This window comes from Spea bombifrons, chromosome 8, assembly GCF_027358695.1.
Source record: "Spea bombifrons isolate aSpeBom1 chromosome 8, aSpeBom1.2.pri, whole genome shotgun sequence".
NCBI lineage: Eukaryota > Metazoa > Chordata > Amphibia > Anura > Pelobatidae > Spea > Spea bombifrons.
In genome coordinates, this window is record NC_071094.1 from 42560840 (window position 1) to 42583790 (window position 22951).

General features: G+C 48.1%; 2 protein-coding genes across 4 annotated transcripts in view; one reads left to right on the top strand and one right to left on the bottom strand.

The window, feature by feature from the left end:
* PBX2 (PBX homeobox 2) overlaps positions 1 to 10552 on the top strand; it is a 17431-nt gene extending 6879 nt beyond the window's left edge. The window contains exons 2-9 of one of the 2 annotated variants that reach the window (XM_053472461.1): positions 1795 to 1868; positions 6979 to 7223; positions 7829 to 8019; positions 8342 to 8477; positions 8664 to 8817; positions 9421 to 9509; positions 9661 to 9744; positions 9839 to 10552. In XM_053472461.1, coding sequence (XP_053328436.1) covers positions 1795 to 1868; positions 6979 to 7223; positions 7829 to 8019; positions 8342 to 8477; positions 8664 to 8817; positions 9421 to 9509; positions 9661 to 9744; positions 9839 to 9931 — 1066 coding nt within the window. In that variant the 3' untranslated portion in view covers positions 9932 to 10552. The remainder of the gene's footprint in view (positions 1 to 1794; positions 1869 to 6978; positions 7224 to 7828; positions 8020 to 8341; positions 8478 to 8663; positions 8818 to 9420; positions 9510 to 9660; positions 9745 to 9838) is intronic. The other variant, XM_053472462.1, reaches the window with a different exon arrangement.
* A 5379-nt stretch (positions 10553 to 15931) lies between these two features.
* RNF5 (ring finger protein 5) lies at positions 15932 to 19813 on the bottom strand. Of its 2 annotated transcripts, none has more exons than XM_053472466.1 (6): positions 19622 to 19813; positions 18754 to 18772; positions 18121 to 18233; positions 17745 to 17805; positions 17239 to 17356; positions 15932 to 16834 (listed from the first exon to the last, which is right to left on the bottom strand). In XM_053472466.1, the coding sequence occupies exons 1-6, from the start codon at positions 19720 to 19722 to the stop codon at positions 16740 to 16742; spliced, it is 507 nt and encodes a 168-aa protein (XP_053328441.1). In that variant the 5' UTR covers positions 19723 to 19813; the 3' UTR covers positions 15932 to 16739. The 2 variants fall into 2 exon arrangements, with proteins under 2 accessions (XP_053328441.1, XP_053328442.1); XM_053472467.1 differs by having other exon boundaries at positions 19648 to 19792.
* Between the last annotated feature and the right edge of the window lie 3138 nt (positions 19814 to 22951).

Below are 22951 nucleotides of genomic sequence, written 5' to 3' on the forward strand. Positions count from 1 at the left end.
GAAACCGCGCCGCGCTGAGACTCTCGGCGATAATCACATTTTATTGGCGGCATAAAACTGTTTGATACCGGCAGTATAACGTTATCCTACACGCGTGTCGTATAGCGTGTCCCCCCCCCACAATCTGCTGCCTGTATATTTAACCCACTAAATAAAACGCTTCCCAACACAACCCCCCCGATGAACTCGACCGACATCGATGAGACGGACGGGGGGCTCCTGCGTTAAATCGGTGATGATCTATACATTGATACTGAACCCGCCGCGCTCTATAATGATGCCGAGTATCTATACATTAATAACGAACACACCGCACTCTATAATGATGCCGAGTATCTATACATTAATAACGAACCCGCCGCGCTCTATAATGATGCCGAGTATCTTTACATTAATACTGAACACACCGCACTCTATAATGATGCCGAGTATCTATACATTAATACTGAACACATTGCGCTCTATAATGATGGCGAGTATCTATACATTAATACTGAACACATTGCGCTCTATAATGATGGCGAGTATCTATACATTAATACTGAACCCGCCGCCCTCTATAATGATGCCGAGTATCTATACATTAATAACGAGCCCGCTGCGCTCTATAATGATGCCGAGTATCTATACATTAATAACGAGCCCGCTGCGCTTTATAATGATGCTGAGTATCTATACATTAATAACGAACACCCCGCGCTCTATAATGATGCCAAGTATCTATACATTAATAACGAACACGCTGCGCTCTATAATGATGCCGAGTATCTATACATTAATAACGAACACCCCGCGCTCTATAATGATGCTGAGTATCTATACATTAATAACGAACCCGCTGCGCTCTATAATGATGCAGAGTATCTATACATTAATAACGAACCCGCTGCGCTCTATAATGATGCAGAGTATCTATACATTAATAATGAACACGCTGCGCTCTATAATGATGACGAGTATCTATACATTAATAACGAACCCGCCGCGCTCTATAATGATGCTGAGTATCTATACATTAATAATGAACACCCCGCGCTCTATAATGATGCCGAGTATCTATACATTAATACTGAACCCGCCGCGCTCTATAATGATGCTGAGTATCTATACATTAATAATGAACACCCCGCGCTCTATAATGATGCCGAGTATCTATACATTAATACTGGACACCCCGCGCTCTATAATGATGCTGAGCATCTATACATTAATACTGAACCCGCCGCGCTCTATAATGATGCTGAGCATCTATACATTAATAATGAACATGCCGCGCTCTATAATGATGCCGAGTATCTATACATTAATAACGAGCCCGCTGCGCTCTATAATGATGCAGAGTATCTATATATTAATAACGAGCCCGCTGCGCTCTATAATGATGCAGAGTATCTATACATTAATAATGAACCCGCCGCGCTCTATAATGACCCCATTATTTTTATGCTGACAGTGAAGGCATGGTATAGAACGATGCTGAGCGTCCGTATTCTGATAATGAAGCCCCCGCTCCGTTAAAGCGATGCGCGGGTCGTTATATGTTGGTGCCGAGTATCTTTTCTCTTGATGATGATGATGATTAGTCGCTGATAACCTTCCCTCGTCTGTAGGAATTGGTTCGCTTCACGCTCTCGGAGATATAGTGGCGACGAGTATCTCTACCCGGATGTCCACGTGCTGTTTTATAGTATCGTTGCTCTTCCGTTTGAAAAAGAGACTTCGGTGGCCTCTAAAGCTGCTTTTTCACACCGTATCTATGTGATGATAATAATGTTCTCTCTTCTTTCCCCGTAGGAAGCACGCCTTAAACTGCCACAGGATGAAACCCGCGCTCTTCAGCGTTCTGTGCGAGATCAAGGAGAAAACAGGTCAGTCTGACCCCCTTCTGCCCCGCTATACATTTAGTGGCTCTCTCGGAACACCCTTTCATTAACCCCTTAATGTCACTGTGACCCCCAATAAGACTTCGTAAGCACACCTGATATCCACGCCCTGCAGGATGTATATGATATAACCAATGGCTGTATTTGGATATACATGTTCCCCGGTATAACGATTTAGGGTTCATACCCTCCTCTTATGCCCTGCGGACGTCGCCCTGGGATCCCTCGTAGCGTTCTGTACCCCAGCAGAGATCGGATGCTGGCGAGGACCCCCCTGTCAGCCCGCTGGAAGGTGACGATCACCGCTAAGGCTTCTGGGTCTTTACACGGGCTGTGCGTGTTCGTGTGTAACAGCACGTGTTATTCATGTTATAAATGCGGCGTGATGTGTCCCGCTGAGCCGTTCATCCCGTGAAATATATTGTTTATATTTTGTTTTTTGGTCGTTAAGTGCTTTTACCGCTTTCGGTGCCAAACGCTCTGTGTGGTCCATCTGGGGTGTGCAGCCCGGCACTCAAACGGTTAAATGGTTTCTGTGAGGATGAATGGAAACAAAGAAAGCGGATTCTTGGCTCTTCTCTGTTTATTTTTTTTAGCTATTTCAGTGATCTGCTGCTTAAAGGGTTAATTGCGTTGCATTAAGTACATTGATACATATGTAGCTTGTGGCGTGAACACGGTTTGGAGGAGCAGGCCCCGTGTTGGTAAAGAGGTAAAGTTATAACAATGGAGAGCCCTGCGCCCGCCACCCCCTCCCTCTCACAGAAGCCCCCCTCCCCCGGAGATGGTAATTGAGGGGGGGTTTAAGGAGCAGATCAGATGCCTCACACCGCAGGCAGGCAGCGCACACGTAACCTACTGCGTGACCTACTGTGCTCCAACATGTCTGCCCCGGCCTGCTCCTGACTCTTAGGCTTTTATAAGGAATCTTGCCCAGGGAGCTTACAATCCAAGCACTTTCTAGCCTTCCAGCTCTCCTTTGCCTTCCCTTTTGCCCCGAACATTGATTGTTCCCTTGTCTGGTTTTCTTTGTTGCCCCCCTTTTCTTGCTCTCTCTCTCTGCGCGCCCCCTTTTCTTGCTCTCTCTCTCTCTGCGCGCCCCCTTTTCTTGCTCTCTCTCTGCGCGCCCCCTTTTCTTGCTCTCTCTCTCTGCGCGCCCCCTTTTCTTGCTCTCTCTCTGCGCGCCCCCTTTTCTTGCTCTCTCTCTGCGTGCCCCCTTTTCTTGCTCTCTCTCTGCGTGCCCCCTTTTCTTGCTCTCTCTCTGCGTGCCCCCTTTTCTTGCTCTCTCTCTGCGCGCCCCCTTTTCTTGCTCTCTCTCTGCGCGCCCCCTTTTCTTGCTCTCTCTGCGCGTCCCCCTTTTCTTGCTCTCTCTGCGCGCCCCCTTTTCTTGCTCTCGCTGCGCGCCCCCTTTTCTTGTTCTCTCTCTGCGCGTCCCCCTTTTCTTGCTCTCTCTGCGCGCCCCCTTTTCTTGCTCTCTCTGCGCGCCCCCTTTTCTTGCTCTCTCTCTGCGCGCCCCCTTTTCTTGCTCTCTCTCTGCGCGCCCCCTTTTCTTGCTCTCTCTGCGCGCCCCCTTTTCTTGCTCTCTCTGTGCGCCCCCTTTTCTTGCTCTCTCTGCGCGCCCCCTTTTCTTGCTCTCTCTCTGCGCGCCCCCTTTTCTTGCTCTCTCTGCGCGCCCCCTTTTCTTGCTCTCTCTCTGCGCGCCCCCTTTTCTTGCTCTCTCTCTGCGCGCCCCCTTTTCTTGCTCTCTGCGCGCCCCCTTTTCTTGCTCTCTGCGCGCCCCCTTTTCTTGCTCTCTGCGCGCCCCGCTTTTCTTGCTCTCTGCGCGCCCCCTTTTCTTGCTCTCTCAGCGCGCCCCCTTTTCTTGCTCTCTCTCTGCGTGCCCCCTTTTCTTGCTCTCTCTGCGCGTCCCCTTTTCTTGCTCTCTGCGCGCCCCCTTTTCTTGCTCTCTCTGCGCGCCCCCTTTTCTTGCTCTCGCCCCTTTTCTTGCTCTCTCTGCGCGCCCCCTTTTCTTTCTCTCTGCGCGCCCCTTTTCTTGCTCTCTCTCTCTGCGCGCCACCTTTTTCTGCTCTCTTGTTCTCTCTGCGCGCCTCCTTTTCTCGCTCTCTCTCTGCGCGCCTCCTTTTCTCGCTCTCTCTCTGCGCGCCTCCTTTTCTCGTTCTCTCTCTGCGCGCCTCCTTTTCTCGCTCTCTCTGCGCGCCTCCTTTTTTTGCTCTCTCTCTGCGCGCCTCCTTTTTTGCTCTCTCTCTGCGCGCCCCCTTTTCTCGATTTCTCTCTGCATGCCCCCTTTTCTTGCTCTCTCTCTGCGCCCCCCCCTTGCTCGCTCTCTCCGCGCGCCCCCCCTTTCCTGATCCTCCACCTTGGGGTGGTTTATTTACCAAACAGTAAGTTGAGATGTAAAATCTCAGCTCACTGATTTAACCCTTTATTAACCAGGCCCGGCCTCCACCTCCTTCTAATGCTTGCTTGAGGCTCTCATCCCAACACGTGGAAATCTCTCTAATTAATCAACTCTTCTCTTTGGTGTGTTCGTCGCTCGTATAAACTGGCCGTCCAACGCGATTATCCCCGCTAATTCCCCCAAATCCTTCGCGCGGAGAATGAAATCAGACGGACGCTCCGTGATATGGAATCCCGTCCGGTTCCTCCTGTAGCAGCGAGAATCCCCGTTACTGCTTCACGCGTGTGTGTGACCCATCGCCATATTTCTATGATGTCAGACGTCAGCCTGAACATGACATCATTTATTTTTTTCTTAATATAATTTGTAGCCCCCATTTTTTTCAGTATTTTATTTCTGACTTTCCCTTTTTTTTATTTAATTTTTGTTAAATTCTTTTTATTTGTACAGCGCTACGGGATATGATGGAGCTATATAAAGCAATAAATAATAATAAATCAGGGACGTGACCATTGTAGATGCCGGTGTTGGCCTCCCCCGCAATTATTACAAATATTAGAAAAAACGTAAAAATGTGCAATTTTGTCCCGTTGTCATCTTGGTTTAAAGTGCTTTAATTCTTTCTGCGGATAATATATATTTTTAAATATTTTATCTAAGACCCCCCATTGCAGTGTTCACCGCGTGTACTTCCTGTGACCTTTATTATTCATACCCGTAATAAATGCTCGATTGCTTGCGGATGTGTAAACAGGCGCTCGACGGAACCTGGCCTTAAAGGGACATTACCCTGATTAAACGTGTGTCTGCCCGTTAAGATATCTGTGTCACGCCGCGGCCCGGCTCCCTCGTTAATGTCCCGGCGTTAATTACATAATTGTGATAGTGTTTGAGCGGGGGAAGGGGGCGCAGAGTAATTAGCTTTTATGAATCTGGTTCATCTGGGAGTGTAAACAAGGAGGCTCGTTAATCAGCGCTCATTAAGCTGCGGACAGCCCCCTGAACATGCAAATAAAGCCTCAATTAGGGGGTCAGTCCCTGTCTGGATCCGATGGCAGGTGTAGGCTAAGGCTAACTAGAGCTCTATTTAAAAAAAAAGAAAGGAAATCCTGGCCCCCGTCTTGTCGCCCATATTGCCTCGTCTTAGATTCAGGAGCCATATGCCTATCCCATGCATGTTTAAATTCCCTCGCTGTATTACCCTCTACCGCTTTTGCTGGTTGGCTGTTCCACTTATCTACCACCCTCAAAGTAAAAGTAGCACATAAGCATTCTGTAATTACAGAATAAAGGGGTGATCCGGTTCCCTGACGTACACCGCGGTCAGCCGGCTGTGTGGCCAAATCCGTATTCTTTTTGCATGAATCATGATGTGTTATGAAATAACTAGGAGATAAAAGATTTCGGGCCAAAGTGCGCTCCTGGCAGCGATGTGTTAATGGTATGGAGTATCCGGAGCTCCCCTCTCCCAGAGCGCTCCAGCAATAGTCACCAGTTTCTGGTTCTGTTCACCGGCGTCATGGTGTGTTACGGGTTAATATACGTGACACGTATGTGTTGAACGCACGCCACGTGCGTGTCTCGTCCGGTTTGTAGGGTCCGTGACGTATTAACTGGCCGTTAGGATGGTGGGAAGAGAAGGGAGAGAACTTTGTATGGGATATATATATATATATGCTGGTTCTGCCACCTTTTGCCACGGACGGTGACCAGGAGAAGACATCCCAGCGAGGGGGTCTGCCATTGGTGGGAATTTGTGCCCCTCCTGGACGGGGGCCCCTCTAATCTGCCCCACTGACAGCACTAATACCCCCTCAAACAATGAATGTGCGTTTGTATGGGTGCCAGTCTGGACGGCCCCTCATTCGTGGATTGGTGGTCACTCTGAATCGGGATTCTTGTTGTCAGCCACATCGTAGGCCCGTCCATCCTTTCTCTACCTCTCGCTTTCCTTTACACTTCTTCCCCTATTTCTCCCCGTTTTCTTTAACCCAACCCCCCCTCTCCTTTTCCTCGTTGCTATGGCAGCCATGTTTCCTCTGCTGTTGCCGTGGCGGGAGAAAAGGTCGTCGCTAGGTCGTCTCCACGGTGACGGTGGCTGGGAGCCTCTGCTTGTCTGAAGCTGTGGATTGGTTTAGAGGGGGGAGGGGCCGAGGGGATTGGGCACAGGCTTAAAAGCATGGCGTCCCTTCTGTGTATGTGTGTACATACGTGTGTGGTACGGTACGCGTGTGCTCACAGCATGATGTAACATACATGCAGAGGTCGTGTTGTGCCCGGCGTTAAGAGCCCTGTAATGGCGTCTTTGGGAACAGAATGGGCGCAAAAGTGTCGTATTTGGCACCGTCACTTTAAAAAACATACGGAGGCTTCCTGTGAATGGCTGCCGGTTTCTTTCATTCACCGGAACGTCTCCAATTTTGTTTTAAAAAAAAAAATAAAAGATGGCGTTGTGTGTGGGAAACCATGTCCCCAGCAGAGGATCGCTTTACGTCTGTAGTAAATATTTTGTCTCATGACATCACAGCCATAAAGTCAATGTAAACATGCTCATTTTTATTATATTTATAGAATTTTAGTTATTTTTTATTCTATTTTGTGAAATATTTCTCTGCCCCGATCTCCCCGTTTTCAATGGGTTATAATATTTAATATCGTCCCTCACTTCTAATAGTAACTCAACTCTCGTCCAATCAGGTCTCAGTATCCGTAACAACCAGGAGGAGGAGCCAGTTGACCCACAGTTGATGCGCTTGGACAACATGCTCCTAGCGGAAGGAGTAGCCGGGCCGGAGAAAGGGGGAGGATCGGCTGCGGCGGCTGCTGCAGCGGCAGCTTCGGGTGGCGTCTCTCCGGATAATTCCATCGAGCACTCGGATTATAGGAATAAGCTGTCTCAGATAAGGCAGATCTATCACGCCGAACTGGAGAAGTACGAACAGGTGAGATGGAGCCAATGGCCAACTTAGTGGTCTCCCGGAAACCTCCTCTCTACCAATGTCTTTCCGCCGTCTCCACCGACCATTTCCATCTCCTTTCCCATAGTCCGCTTCTTCTCTTGCCTCTTCTTTCTTCGTCCGTTTCTCCCTGGTACCGGCTTCGCTGACCAGGCCTCCAGGAGTACTTCTGCAAAAGGGTGGAGCCACGGCACACACACCAAATGGACAGCCTCTCTCCTGTTCCTCCAACCAGGGGGATGGTGTGCGTCCACAGAGGCTCCGCCCTTTTGAAGAAGCGCTCCGTGAGGCCTGGTCGGTGGAGCCGATACCAGGGAGAAGCGAAGAAAGAAGGAGAAGAAGCGGAGCTGCAGGAAAGGAGTCAGGGACACGGAAGCGGGCGGTGGAGAAGTTAGGGAGACATTGAGTGAGTGAGTGTGAGCGAGTGAGGTTTTTAAATTTTAAAGGGGGGACATGGGTTGCCAAATACTCCCAGCATGCGGGGGGCGCGAAGGCTTCCGATACTTAGAAACACAACTTATTATACTGTACACCTCTCCTCCGACCGTTTTATTGACCCCTCCATCCCTGTTTCTACGACAACCCCAAAGGCTTGCAACGAGTTCACGACCCACGTGATGAACCTTCTGAGGGAGCAGAGCCGGACGCGGCCCATCTCTCCGAAGGAGATCGAGCGCATGGTGGGAATCATCCATCGGAAGTTCAGCTCCATCCAGATGCAGCTGAAGCAGAGCACGTGCGAAGCCGTCATGATCCTGCGCTCCCGCTTCCTGGACGCGCGGTGAGTTAATACATCCCTAGAAACACTTTAATGGCGGTAATTCTGAGAAAACAAAATGGCTGGCGTGCTCGACATATAAGATGAGGCCAAGCCAGTAAATTGTATAAATATTGGAGAAATAACACCTCCCGTTTTATCGTAAGTCTGTGAGCCTCCAAATCTGTTTAGGGCCCCCCGATATATTCCATAAATCTCTGATTGTGCCACTTGGGTGCAAATTATTATTACTGCTTTGTATTTTCTAATAATCACCTGAGGTCAAGCAGCCTGGGAAGCTACAGTTTTTAATTATCGTTTTTGCTATTTTTTATTATTTTTTTAGGCGGAAAAGGAGGAATTTTAGTAAACAGGCCACGGAAGTCCTGAACGAATATTTCTACTCGCACTTGAGTAATCCCTACCCGAGTGAAGAGGCCAAGGAGGAGTTGGCCAAGAAGTGTGGCATCACAGTGTCCCAGGTACTATGACATCACATGGTTGCCTCTGACTTCTTTATACATTGTGTATATATCTGCTTGTACGTCCTGCCCCTGGACCCTCCTGCCGGGGCAGCCGCTCGTACGTCCTGCCCCTGGACCCTCCTGCCGGGGCAGCCGCTCGTGGGTCCCGTGCGTTATCGTTCCATGTTTTGTGTTTTTCTTAAGGTCTCAAACTGGTTTGGAAACAAAAGAATTCGGTACAAGAAGAACATCGGGAAGTTTCAGGAGGAGGCCAATATATATGCTGTGAAGACTGCCGTAAGCGTGACCCAGGGGGGCCACAGCGGGGCCAATTCTCCCACAACTCCGACTTCTGCAGGTAAGGAGCACTCAGGACGACGGATCTACTGCTTGGGACCTTGTGCTGCAAAATTAGGGGCAATACTTATTAACACTTACATTCCCACACCAGCTGCTGCCTGGCTTTCTTCCACAGTCTTCCATTAGACAGTGTCCAACTGGGTGATTAAGACTTAGCCATTCTAACCGAGAACTCACACACATGGCTAACATTATATTATGGGGCAAAGCTTGGTGGGAGCTCCTATTTAACTTCTTTTATCTTGTCCTCAACCTCTTTCTACTAAAACTAATTCCTCTCCTATTAATCCCTTTATTAGCCGACCCTGCCTGCTAAACCAATGCCGGTCCTTGAGGGCTGCAAAGGGGCCACCATTTTTTGATATCCCAGCTTGAGCGCCATCGCAGTTGAGAATTCATTAGACTGCTCTGCCTCTGGCTGGGATACGCAGCCTCTTTGCCACCTCCGAGGTCTGGATTTGTGCCGCGTTTGTTCTCGATCCTCCTACCCGTTGCCAAGTAGACCAAATCCCCCCCCCAATTCTCACCATCCCACCAGGAGACCCCTCTTACGTTTTCTCTGTGGCTTTTCTCTTCCTTACCTTGTTTCTTCCTCTCGTAGGTTCTGGTGGCTCGTTCAATCTCTCGGGATCTAATGATATGTTCATGGCAATGCAGGGCTTAAACGGTGATTCTTACCCTCCCTCACAGGTCAGTTCCCTTCCTCTCATCTTCTCGTCGATCTTTTCCCTTCTCTTGTGTTGTCCCGAGCGTTCCATCCTATGGAGCTCAATGTCTTTCTGCCTTTCGATTGTTGGACATTCCTTCACGTTGAGGTTCTGATCCTCCTGTCTTGTTTCAGGTGGAGTCCTTGCGTCATACAATGGGTCCTGGCTACAGTGACAGCTTGTCAGCCAATCAGATTTACAGCCCTCGCGAGATGAGGGTAAGAACGGTTATTGTATCTGCTTAAAGTCCAAAAAACTGAGGATTGTTCTTTCTCTGGATCCAACCTGCCTCGTCTTTTTTACTCCTTACAGGCCAACGGAGGGTGGCAAGAAGCTGTGACCCCATCCTCTGTGACTTCCCCGACAGAAGGACCTGGCAGTGTACATTCTGACACCTCTAACTGAGCCCTTCTCCTCTTCTCTGCGCTTCTCGTCTCCCACCACTCCCAACGGACTGACCTCTCTCAATGGACTGAGCGCCCCTCAGCTGCTTCCACGACACGGAGGTTTTTGTAAGAGAAGTCATGGAGTCTCTTTAGCGTCCCCTTCCTTGTTCTTATTCCCCCCCCCCCACTCGAAAGACCTCTCTTCTCCTCCGCTACGTTCATCGGGATCGTAGACCGAGCGAGAAGCGCGACCCATGCGTTCCTCTCTGATACAACGAGAAACTATTGTCGCGACTCCCGTTGGAAACAATACAGCCGGAGAGAATGATTTTCTGAACATGATTATTCTTTGGGGCATTATGGGTTGTGTATTGTCTTCGATGCACTGGGGAGGAAAAACGAAAGACTGATAAAAAGACCAAAGTAATGGAAGTAGATAGAAGAAGAAAGGAGAACAAGAAGATCACAGAGAAGAGTGAGACGATCGGCCCAAGCAGGCAAGGGTAGAAGAAACCTAAAACGGGGGGGTAATCTTGGAAAAGGAAGGAGGATGGTGAGGAGGACGGCGGGAAGGAGAGGCGCAGAGATACAAAACAGGGAAACTTGGGAGATAAAGGAGACGAGCAAAAAATTAGAAAAAGAGCTACAAAATTTAGGGGGGACATGGACATGAAAGACTTAACTTCTTTGTACTCCTGCCCTCCGGAGTCTACCCAAAATCCTTTGAGGCTCAGCCAATCAAAGAACAGCATTATTACCTCATAGCGGCTCACATAACCAATAGAAGACTTTTTTTTTTCTTTTTGAGTTTTCTTTTTTTTTTTGTTCACGCGTTCGCAAGTTTGACTACCTCCGAAGGGAAAAATAAAAAGTATATATATATATCTGTCACTCCTGCACGGGGAGAGGCGGCGGGGCGAATGAGAACGTTCTCTCTCCTGACCTGCATCCCCCTTCTACCCCCCCATTTTATTTTGGGGTGATAGGTTATAAATATGGTTGGTTTTAGGTTATTTGTTTAATGGGGGGGCTCATTTTTGGGTGGGCGGGAGGCTTTTTTTTTTTTTTTTTTGTTTTGCTGTTGGAGTAAAGGTTACAGAAGCAGAGGGTGGGCGGTATAAGCGTGTCTGCGTGTTTATCTATTCCCCCCCCCCCAAGGGCTGCCATCGGGGGCCTATAGACAACAGGACACACCGAGCCCCTGTATATGTGCCTAGTTGGCCCTAAAGCCTGACTTACCTAGAAGGGGGGGGGGGGGTTGTGATCCAGTGCCGAGCCGGCACATACTCCTCCTCTCGCTCGCCCTACCGCTTTCACTGTGACGCCAAGCTAGCACTCCATTATAACCTGAGGGGAGAATGCTACGGGGAGGGGGGGGCCTCAGGCACCGACAAAGCTTTATTGTACCCCAACCACCCCTATGACAGCCCGGAAAATGTGTTATATTTACACACTAGGCTTTGCTACCTTTTCTGGGGCGGAAAAAACGGTCCCCTCGGAGCAGAGAAAAATAACAGGGTAAATGTCAGCCCTAAATACATGCTTTGCATACAAATAGAAGCTACTGCTAGACGTACACAACGCGTGAGCGCGAATCGTACATGTTCACAGGGGGGGTAGGACCTTTTTATGGCAGAAACACTCCTTTTGGGAGTGATGGCGGATTTAATTCAATTGAACACCAAAAACATGTAATTTAAAAAAAAAAAACTTGTTACTACGAGCTTTTTAGGCGGATTGGAGGAAATATTAGGGGTTGGTGAATTTGGGGAATGGCGACCCCCCCACCGAGGCGCACAGAATGGATTTGTGTATGGCTAGCAGTGTCGTTTATGCGTGTGCTTCCATAGATACATACGTGTACACCCAACGTATATGTATACGTTGATATATATGAATCCCTATTAACTAATGAAGTACCGGCTCACCTTAAAACCATAGGACCCCCCCAAAAAATACACTCCTGATAAGCTAGCCACCCGCGGCGTCAATATTCACGCGCACGCATTATGTTCGGATACATATATGTACATTCACATATATAATAGAAGCGTGACCCCCCGCCCTCCATCGTCCGGCCGTTGGAGCCGGAAGCCGAGCTGTATGTGAATGGAAGGTTGAATTATTATTATTATTATATTTTTTTGGTGTGTGAATTATCATTATTTCTTTCCCTGGTTTAGTTGGGAATCTTCCTGTTTTAACTTTTTTTGGTTCTTTTTCTGGGTTCTTTAGAATCAGTTTTTTTCACATTTATTAAAAGAATCACTGAGAAACAGTGTCCATTTGTCTCATCTTTTTTTAAATAAATCTTAAAATTATTTGTTTTATTTTTTTTATTTTATCTGAATTTATCTTTTTTTCTGCCGTTCTGTGACTTTTTTATTAGATTTTTTACTATTTTCCCAGATTTCCTGCACCTTCTGCCACGATTTACTCCCCCATTTTCTCTCCCTTTGTTTATTCTTCAACCCCCCCTTCTCCTCTCCCCCCCTTTATCTTCTCTAATGATTTTAGAAATTGCCTCCTTGGTTTCCATGGAAACTGTCACTGTCTTTAGATTCCTTTGTATAAAAAAAAACCCACCCCTCCTTTTTATTAACCCCTGTCCCGCCATGGACCTGCGCATAGCACAGGCGGTCTCTGGTGTGTGGCTATCGCTAGCCCACGGCATTTAACCATGTAAGAGTCTAAGCTGGTCCAGTACAGCACTGAGTACACTTTTGGACAGTATTTGTATAGAAAAAGCACTCTTATGGGGTGGATTGGTGCTCTAAGCTTCACGGGGGGCAGTGAACCAAGCCCTGCATTGTCAAAAGGGGCTTCTTAAGGGGGCCGCTGGGGCTCAGTGCCGGGGTAGATGGGCAGATTCTCAGGAGCTGAAGCCTTCGTAATCTACCCCGATTCATTGAGCTCCGCGTTATCCTAGTTGGCATGTTTCTTGCTGCTATAGTGCGGCTGTATTCCCTGCTTGAATACAGGTGACTTGGACTCAAGTATGTTATGAGTTATGCATAAGCAGGGAGGGCAGTTCTACCAGGCCCTGACTGGCTGGATGTGCGCGGCCGCCTGCTGCGTTCCTGAGAACGACCTCAGGAGGGCATTACTCACTTAATGCAGTTTACGGCCCCCTGCCAGGTTGCGCTCAGGAGCAGTAAAGCCGTTCCGCTTCTCTATAACTCCGCGGCCTTTCAGATGCCGGTCGTTCACCGCCTGCGCCGGCCGGGCCCCGTAGGGTCTGAGCCGCGGGGGGGCCTTGGCGGTAAATAGTGTGACCCGCTATATCCCGTGTATTCAGGGGTCTCGGGGTGACAGGAGGGGCCCCGTCTGCATGTGTCACGCGTGAGAGCGCTCTCTCGGCAGATGGCTCGCATGGGGCCGTTTTCCACAGATAGATGGCACAGGAGGGACCTCCTCTGGTACATAACGGCCCTCTAATGAATACTAATTACCCCGCGAGTTCGTCGTCGCTGGTCCTCTAATTGCATTTTAATTAGGCATGTTAATTAGCCTAATTAGAGACAGATAGCAGCGACATCGACACGTCTGAGAGCAGAATATGACACGCATCATATCAATTTACACGCAGACTATATATAACCCTCACGCGGTGCCCCCCCTCGTTATTCTCTAACCACCATATGGGGGGGGCGCTGGCACCATTTGCCTCACACATGGTGACCGAGTCTAAAGAAACAGATGCTCCATCGCCTCCGCGGCCTGATCCTTTCTGTGTTTCCTCTATGGGCTTTCTACACATTCCTCTTATGCCCCCCTGACACCCCCAGCCTCCCCCGTTTGAGATGTCGGGGGTTATATATTATTGATAAATTGCAGCTTTTGAGATGGTTTCTTATTCTCGCCCCGGTCGGGGGTAAATCTAATCCGTGTTATTAGGGCTTTATTTATTAAACGCCTCCGCGTTGGGCTGCGCGATTAGCAATAAAACATAAAGGGCTGAGCCGCAGCGATCACCGAACAATCAGAGACCCCACGACAATCACAGAGACCCCACAACAATCACAGAGACCCCACGACAATCACAGAGACCCCACGACGATCACAGAGACCCCACGGAGACCCCACGACAATCACAGAGACCCCACGACACTCACAGAGACCCCACGGAGACGGCAGCTAAAATATTTGTGTATATCATGGATTTCCAGCCGCTTCCCAGAAACGGCGCCTTTTAACCCTTTATTTATTCTAATTCCGTTATCAGTGCCTGGTTGTGGATCACATGACAATTAAACATTCCCTGGAAAATTATGATGCTAATACGATACAATTATTTCTTGGAAGGTTGTGGGGATTTAAGAGTATTTAAAAAAAAAAAGCGTAACAGTCAGGCTGCTGCCGTAGTATAGACTGTCAGTGATTTCTAATAGAATAGAATGTGACGGAAGATCGGCCCTATCCGGCCCCTATCTAGTCGCCCGTTTCTCCTGCTGTAAAGAATCAGACCTTAATCAGTCGTTGGTCTCGTCTTAGATTCAGGAACCGTATGTCTATCCCATGCATGTTTAATACCCTCACTGTATTACCCTCTACCACTTCTGCTGGGAGGCTGTTGCATTTATCTGCCTTAGTCTTTTGTGATCATTTACATATATATACTATTTTTTTAATCCATTAGTTTCATTAAAAATGTTAGTTTTTTTGCGTGGTGAACCGATTTCCCTTCATTACTGGCGGAAAAGATCTCCAGTCCTCCTAGGGATGGATGTTTATGCACAAAATCATCAGGGGGTCTGAAACAGACCAGTGAGGAGGGGATGAGCTCTCGCCGCTCGCTTGTAGTTTATTATTTGATTAGAAGCCTGGCGGATAAAGGATATACGGGAAGAGAACATATACAAACACACGTCAGCGTGACCTATGATGTCATAACAGAATGGGTCGGCTCAGCAGCGCCACCTGGTGGCAGGCGGGTATAAGAAGCGTATTTATTAAAAGACATGTCACAGAAACGCTCCGCGGAGCAGCAGATACCCCCCAGCCGTTCTTATACCCCGGCACAGAGACTGGGGGGGCGCACAGAGATATCGTAAAGAATTGATAAGTAAAAAGTAATAAAGCGGCGGCCCGGGACGGGCCAATCGGTTCCTATCTGACGTCACTTTATAAGTATCTGCGTACTCTATAGAACACGTTACACGACTTGGGGCTTATTCACTAAATGGATAGTTGTGGCTTTAACTCCCTCGCTTCACCATTCATTACGAAGGGCCAGCACGGGCAGGGCCCTCCAGTAAGGAGGGCTGAGCTGGCCCCGTATAATGCATGATTCAATGGGTGAGAAGACTTACAGAAAATCTTACTGAATTAACTATACATTGTACAGGGCCGGTGATTGACCGCGACGTATAACGTGTAATGTGGTCAAGGAGCTGAAACCACAACTCTCCGGATAGAAGTTCCTTTTAAAACGAATGACTCAAAGAGCCATTAATGTGGCGTTTCTATCACAGGGGGATCTAAACAAACCCCCGATCCTACACGACGAGGAAGCTTATCGGGTAAACCGGGTTAGTTCACAAAGAACCGATACCAGCAGCTGGCTCCTCGCTGCCAGCACCATAACCGCGCATGGATTCACGTTTTACAACGACGTCAATGCAGACACGTGTACACGGGCCCAACATATGTCACTTCGGACCCCTCGCTCACGGCAAATCTTACTCTGCCACCTAGTGGCAACCCCAGGTATCCGAGCTGCATCAAAGGACCCGGTCCGAGCCGAGCCGAGCCTTAGAGAGTCAGCGAGTGTTTGGATATTTTACGAAGGGATGAAAAAACGACCAAAATCTAAAATCAACAGCAAATTGTGGCCATGGGGGGGAGAAGCTGTGTATATAACACCAGCACTAGAATGTGTCCCCCCCCCCCCCGCACACCCGATCGACACTCCAGTGCCGGTGTTACCCATTCCCAGAGATTAAACAGACACCGAGATCCCGGCCCAGGCCCCGGCGAGCACGGAGTCTCCGCAATGAGATTTCTACCCAAGAAGCGCTTTACAGAAAGAATCATTTTATTGAGAAAACCAGTTTCCTTAATTAGCGTTGTACAGCCGAGCGTTACCTGCGCGGGGCAGAGCTGTGATCGTTAAGTCTGTTAAAAGTGGGTCAGCGGCACCTATTTCTCCACCAGTATAAACCAGTAACCCGTGCGCCATGCTTGTGGAACACGTGGGTGAATCATAGCTGTTAACGGGGTCACGGCTGCGATCCTGTCATTGGGGAGAAAAAGGCATTTCCGTAAAAACCCGCGCATGCACGTCACAGCCCGTCGGCAATTTGCCGCGTCGCCGAGCAGGCGGTGGCTGCGCTCACTTTCCGGCTCCATTAAAAGAACGCTAAAGCCAACTCTCTAAAGTTTGTACCGATCTGAAAGTCAAACCGAGATTGAGGGCAATATTTTACAATATAAGCACCATATTTAGAGACCCCCCACCCCACCCAACACAAACAATTCCAAAAAAAGAGAGAAACCAGACAAAATTCTTCTGGATCAGACAGTACAGGAGAAAAAAATCCAATGCGGCAGAATTTAATAGTCCAATAATTCCATGATCTTCCTGGGAAAAATTATTTAGGAGAAAGGAGAAGGGTATTTAAGGGTTAAAAATATAATCGGTTTCCATATACATTACGATATCCACGAAGCGGCCATATTTAAAGTGCGCAGCAAAAAAAAAAAAAAAGATTTTACATGGAATACATATATTTGTTAGCGGTCCTCTACGGCCTGGAGTGTTACTAGCGACGGGTACTTGTCCATGGGGCCGGTGCGGGGAGCGATCCACGCGAGGCCAAGCGGCTTCACACGCTGATTAACCAGAGGAAGAAGAAGATGGCGATGATGAGGAAGAGGGAGTCGGGCAATCCGAAGAATCTGCCCTGGGGCTGCCCGGTTTCTGGGTAGAGATAAAAGCCGGTTCAAAGTCTCAGTTTTAACAATCGTCTATCACAGCGGCCAGAACTAGAAACGGATTTAGGCAACATATCCATGTGTAAATAGAAATAATTATATAATATATATTAAATCTTTAATAAATCGGTTAATATGTTGGTTGAAATATATACGTAAATATGTTTTTTTGGTTATAAAGTAAAGTTATTATATTGAGAATTTGGATCAAAGTGTTAAAGGTTTTTTTAGTAACCGGTAATTACTGCGGCCTACAGGGGCCACCGTACATATAATCGAGGTTACTCACATGCATGTGATGGGCGGTAGTCATGTTACCTGAGTAGCCGTGTTAGCCACGGTGTGATCTGATCGAAGTGACTGGGGGGGGTATTGAAGTGGGTGGGTTACCTGCGCGGGGGGCTGTGTAAAAGTCATTAGTGTTGAAGACTGTGGTGAAAAAGCCAAACGGGAAAGCTCCGATGCCAAAAGACATGTGAAAGCCCGTGTCTGTGAATCCCGGGACCCCCTGAGACAAACGGGGGACAAAAAAATAGCGATCAGGCATGAAACTCGGTGGGGAAGAAGAGAGGAGAAGTAGGAGGGAAAGGAACGAGATGCTTGGGGGCAGAATCGAGGGATGGAGAGCACACGCGGACACACGAAGACACAACGGGGGCAGATAAACGTTAATCATTCAGAATAACAGATGTTAACTGGGTGTAATAACTGAAATATACAATAATAATAGAAAGCCTTTAACAAATAAAGCAGCACAGGCTAAGAGTGGAAACAAAACCAGCTCAAGCCTTTTAACACAAAACACATTATCCAGAGGTTAACAGAAAAAAAAGTGTTATAGAATATAAATAATATAAATATCACCAAATCCCAGCCCCAGCGGACGGCGGACTTACCCCCGCTGCTCTGTTCTCCGGCTCCGGCCTCTGACCCTGAGGTCTGGGGGGAGTCTTCAGCCTGGAGAAATTGGAAGATTGGATCATTTCATCCAGCAGTAATAAACATTTACAAATTATGGCCATGGAACTTGCACGCCAGACATCACTGCACAGACACAAGCGGCGTCCGGGCCAGACGAGAGGTAAGAGAGGCGAAAAGAAATAAGTCGAATCGTTTTCCTCCTTCTTGATTAATAAAGCACATTATGACCCAAACGAAGGGCAATATGCAGAGTAAGAAAAACTGCCCACTGCAGGGGGAAGCAGACACCGATTACACACTGCCTCTCGGCACTGTACAGAGACGGCATATGTCGGCGCCGCGCTGCCGTACCTGGGGTCCTGCTGGTTGCCATCCCCTCGGCCGTATATAGGGATAACATTCTCTCTGTTAATTCCAGCTTTACACACGGGGCATTCCTGGCGCTCGGGCCGCGTCTCCAGCCACTGAAAGAGAACGCGGTGTCAGGTACCGGGGGGCCGAGATCCTGCACGGAGACTCATACAAATACGAACATGCAGGAACCGACAGGCTGTAAGGTCATATTATATATATATATATATACTCCCGCCGCTGGGGAATCTGCCCAGTTATAATTTGATTACTCCTTGGAAACCAGCCAAGCGCCTCGTCAGGAGACACGGAGGAGCAGCGAGTATATTTCATAAGCAGAAGGCTGGACGGATTAATAAGAGCCATCTCAGGATTCCTCGGTACCCTTTGACCAACAAACCCGTCTGACGCAACAGGACACGGTCCAATTAGCCCAATCAGAGTCCCTGAAATCACTAAAGGCGTTTTAATTGGTACAAAACGGGAACCAAAAGGAAAAGGAGGGTCACTAAACAGTTAATAACTGCCCCCTAAAACTCCAAATAAACATGGCAACCAAAGCTGAAAGAGTTCCGATACTAAAGAGAACCTCAATGCCCCGCGCAGGTTCAAGCTTTACGAACACCGACGTACCTGATGCAGACAAGGCCAGCTGGGGAGAAAAAAAAAAGGAGAAATAATCAGTTTGTACACAGGTATGGAGGAAAGTAAAAATACAGATATTTCAGATCAGCACAAAGTATTGGAAAATGAGAACTACATTAAAATATCCCCCCTTTCTGGCGAGACCTTTAAATAATATTAATAGAGGTTTTTTTACACCCCCTGAACGGCACGGCCGGCTTTTTATTAGGTTTGGGTCTTATTATTATTGTTAGTCAGCCGGGTACAAATAGTTATGTCCTGTTTACCCATTGTACAGCACCACAGAATACGATGGCGCCATTTAATTAAATGACAATAATAATAAATCTGTTTATCTGCAAGCTATATTACGCGGCGAGAAATAAACTGCAAAACCGCCGGTTATCTTCCTGCCTTCACAGAAACAGAATCCGCCGGCAGATCGGCCCCGTCTGGCCCGTCCGGAAAAGACTCAAAATCAGTGGTTATTAAAGAATTATACATATTGCACGCACACACACACACACACACACACACACACATTATATATATATATATATATATATATATATATATATATACACACACACAAAGACACACATTCTCCCACACATACACTATATATATATATATACACAAACACAAACACACACACACACACACACACACACACACACAAGGTGTATTCAGGAAGTATACAGTGGGCACTAATCTGATGCATAGTAAGGCGGACAGGCCGCCATTATAATCCAGGCCCTGATAGGCCTTGCAGGTGCAGGTCACACAGTGTAACGTCAGTCCCCTAAGATGCCCGGGGCTCCCGTAAACACAGCCGGATTCCGTACACTGTGAGCTCGGCCCCTCCCCTTACACCCACCAGTAAAGGTGACCACAGACACTGACCACCGGCTCCCGGGCCGTCTCCAGGCAGATATTACACTCATAGGCCGCACCGGGGCTGCCAGCAGCCGCCGCCATGGCAACCGTCAGATCGGACCCCAGCCGGGCAAAGGATGGGCTGTCACGAGAGAGGTCAAAAGCCTGATTCGATACAGCGACAGGCGGATCTGAAAATTGATTGGGCAGAATCCACTTTCGTCACACTATTTCCTGTTGATTGGCCGAACTCATCCAGCCCCCACGATGATTCATTAAAAAAAAAAAGAGCCTTCGGAAGCGGTGATTGGCTCTGTTGGAATATCTAGTGACTACGGTTGGCTAAACTCACTGCCATTCAAACAGAGGAACCGCCCTTCATTCCTCAGTTACATAATATCAAACTATTGGTGAAATACCAAGCGCCGCCCATTCAGCTACTTTTTCAAGCTTTATTTACCATTCGAAGGAAAGAACAATGAACACAGGTGATTTAAAGGGACAGAGCATTGTGTCCAAATAATGCATGTTAATGCATTTTGTAAGTACTATTATTTAATAAAAAGGTTGATTGATTTACCTTTAGTAGAAGCTGCAGCCCCAGAGTGGGAGCAGAAAGCCTCCTCTATCGCCTGACATTTTTGGCCACTGAATATGGATATGTGGATGTGGGATACGTGACCCTATCAGGGCAGTTGGCACCTATGCTTATTTTCCTTTTCTCTGGAGGGTGATAATAAAATACTACTTGCCTGTTGAGGAAGCTGCAGCGAAACCCCCCTTCCTCTTTCTGAGATTCACACTGGTTTTGGCTTCTAGAAGCCACCAATCACTGGCTGGCGCAGTGGGGTGGGGGGTCTCTGGACATCTCACGCAATCCAGCATTAGAGGTGGGTGGGGGTGAGGGTCCGCGCATGCATTGGCCGAAGACATCTCCCGTGAGCCAAGGAGGTGGCGGTGTGGGGAATCAGTCTGAATGCGGGGTAGAAGCTGACATTCCGCTATCACGTGCGTTGAAGTGTGTATGACGGGTGGTGTGTCCCTTTAAGAGAACTTTCTAATTATTTTAATATCCTTTCTTCAAAGCTGCAAAAAGAAAGTCAGAAAAGAAAAAAAAAACACCTTAGGGAGAAGCTGCGGCTCCAGAGCTTAAAGCAGCCAATCAGCGTCAGGTAACATCATACACTAACATACACACACTCTATCACCATACACTGAGCATTCACTCTAAGACCATACACTTACACTCACTCACTCTCCCTCAGAGTGGGGGGTCACATAGCATGTGTACATAGTTGCTGACTGTCTTGATTTTGTTGGGGCAGTCCTAAGAGAAAAAGTCATACCCGCTTTCCAGCTCCCCTGACCCACAGACGCTGCACATTTGTGGGTAGGACAGGAAGGAACATGGGCTGTATGTGGCGTAACATGATGTCACAGCACTGTTATTTGGGCAGTGTGTGATGTCATCACATCTTCACCCAACCTCATAGCTGCATGTTGCACGTATAATTTTCACCTTTTCTCCCCAATTATATATAAAGTTTGGCTTTCTGTCCCCGCCGCTCTACATTGCCGGATGGTTCTTGTCACTGATTAGCTGTTTGAAGCGACCAATCAGTGGCAGGAATGGGCTCCCAATGAAGTCAATGAAAGCATTTTGTGCGTAAACCCCCGGGCTGGCAGCCATCATTTATAATCGATCTACCCATCCATCGCTCTATCTACCTACCAGTATATCCATCTATAATCTATCCTGTATCTATCCACCTTTCCTCTATCTACCCATCTATCAATCACCATCTATATCTACCTAATATCCGTCCCTCTATCCTCTATCTATAACCTATCCTGTATCTATCATTCATCTATCTAATACATATCCATCTTTCCTCTATCATCTATCTACCCATCCAACTATCCTCTATCTACCTACCGTAATATCTTTCCCTCTTTCAATCTATGTGATTTATCGTCTCTCTCTCTGCACGTCTCATTCTAAACGCGTCTCGGTAATTACAGGTCACTCGTTCCGTGACATCCCCAGTGATTTCGTAACGTGATTGGAGGCTCTCAGGAGCGGAGGTAAAGCTGTAAATATCTCCGAACCACACGCAGGACTCGCTGCGCGTTAAATACAAGCAGTCAGCGGTGTTTGAGTCGCATGTGAAGACGGAGAGCATTATTCACTAAACAGCGAGTGGTAACATCTCAAGCCGCCATCTTGCCACAAGTGGTATTTTGAGTGGCTTTCTCTGTTCAACCACCACAGTGAGCTGATGCTTTATGGCAATGCTGATGAAGTCCGTTCCTCCATAGACTTTCAGTAGTCATAGTGTCCTACTGGGTCATTGAAACCGAGGCATTCTATTGTTCCCCACAGGCAGTATGATAAGGAGTCGGGGGGGTTTAGTAGATTGGGGATCAGATAACAGAGCGAGAATCATACAAATGGCTGATATGCAGCCGCCTGAAAACATTATATTATGGGGCAAAAACTGGTAATAAAAACCGGTGAGATTTCCCATTTAATCGCACGTTACGCTCTTTAGCATTAGAGCTCACAGGGGTTGGCCTGTATTTAAAGTCTCACCCCAATTCACTGTTTAGTAAATAATCCCCTTATAGATAGATCAGGGGCCACAATTTCCCCCTCAACCTCTATACAGAAACCCATCATATATCCCACATCCCATCTATGCTGTGCGGGGACGGAGTCAGGGAAGGACACGGCTGTAACACCACAGACTGCTGCAGACGGACAAGATGAAAACTGGACCACAGTACCCAGCATGCACCGCCGCTGCTCGCACAGGACTACATTAACCACAGTGCTTTGCGCTAGCCCCGCCCCCGTGTCGCTGCCTCTCCATCTGCAGACTGAAGTGGGCATCTCGGGGCTTCCTCTCATTCCTGCCCCCCCCTCCCTCTGCCAATCGGGGGTCTCCCCCTTTATTCCCTTTCCTGCGCCCCCTTTTTGGCTGCTGACCCTGTTCTAGCATTACCCCCCTGTATTGTTACCTGCCCCTCCTTCCTTTCTGCCCATCTTACCCCCCCATTCTGCCCCCTTTACCCTCTTTTTTTTCCCGCTCCTGTCATTTTACGCGCCCGGCCTGCTCTTCTAATCGTTATTTACCGTCTCCCCCCATCCTCCACTGTCTGTTATCTCCATCATCCTGCTTGTTCTGTGACCCCCCCATCTCCTCTCTACATCTGCCCCCTCCTCGCTTTACAGCCATCTCTACATCTGCCCCTCTTTGTTTTTCTCCCCATCATTAGGCCCCAGATCTACAGAAGCCATTTTGGACCCGGGATCCCCCCTCCCCAGGTT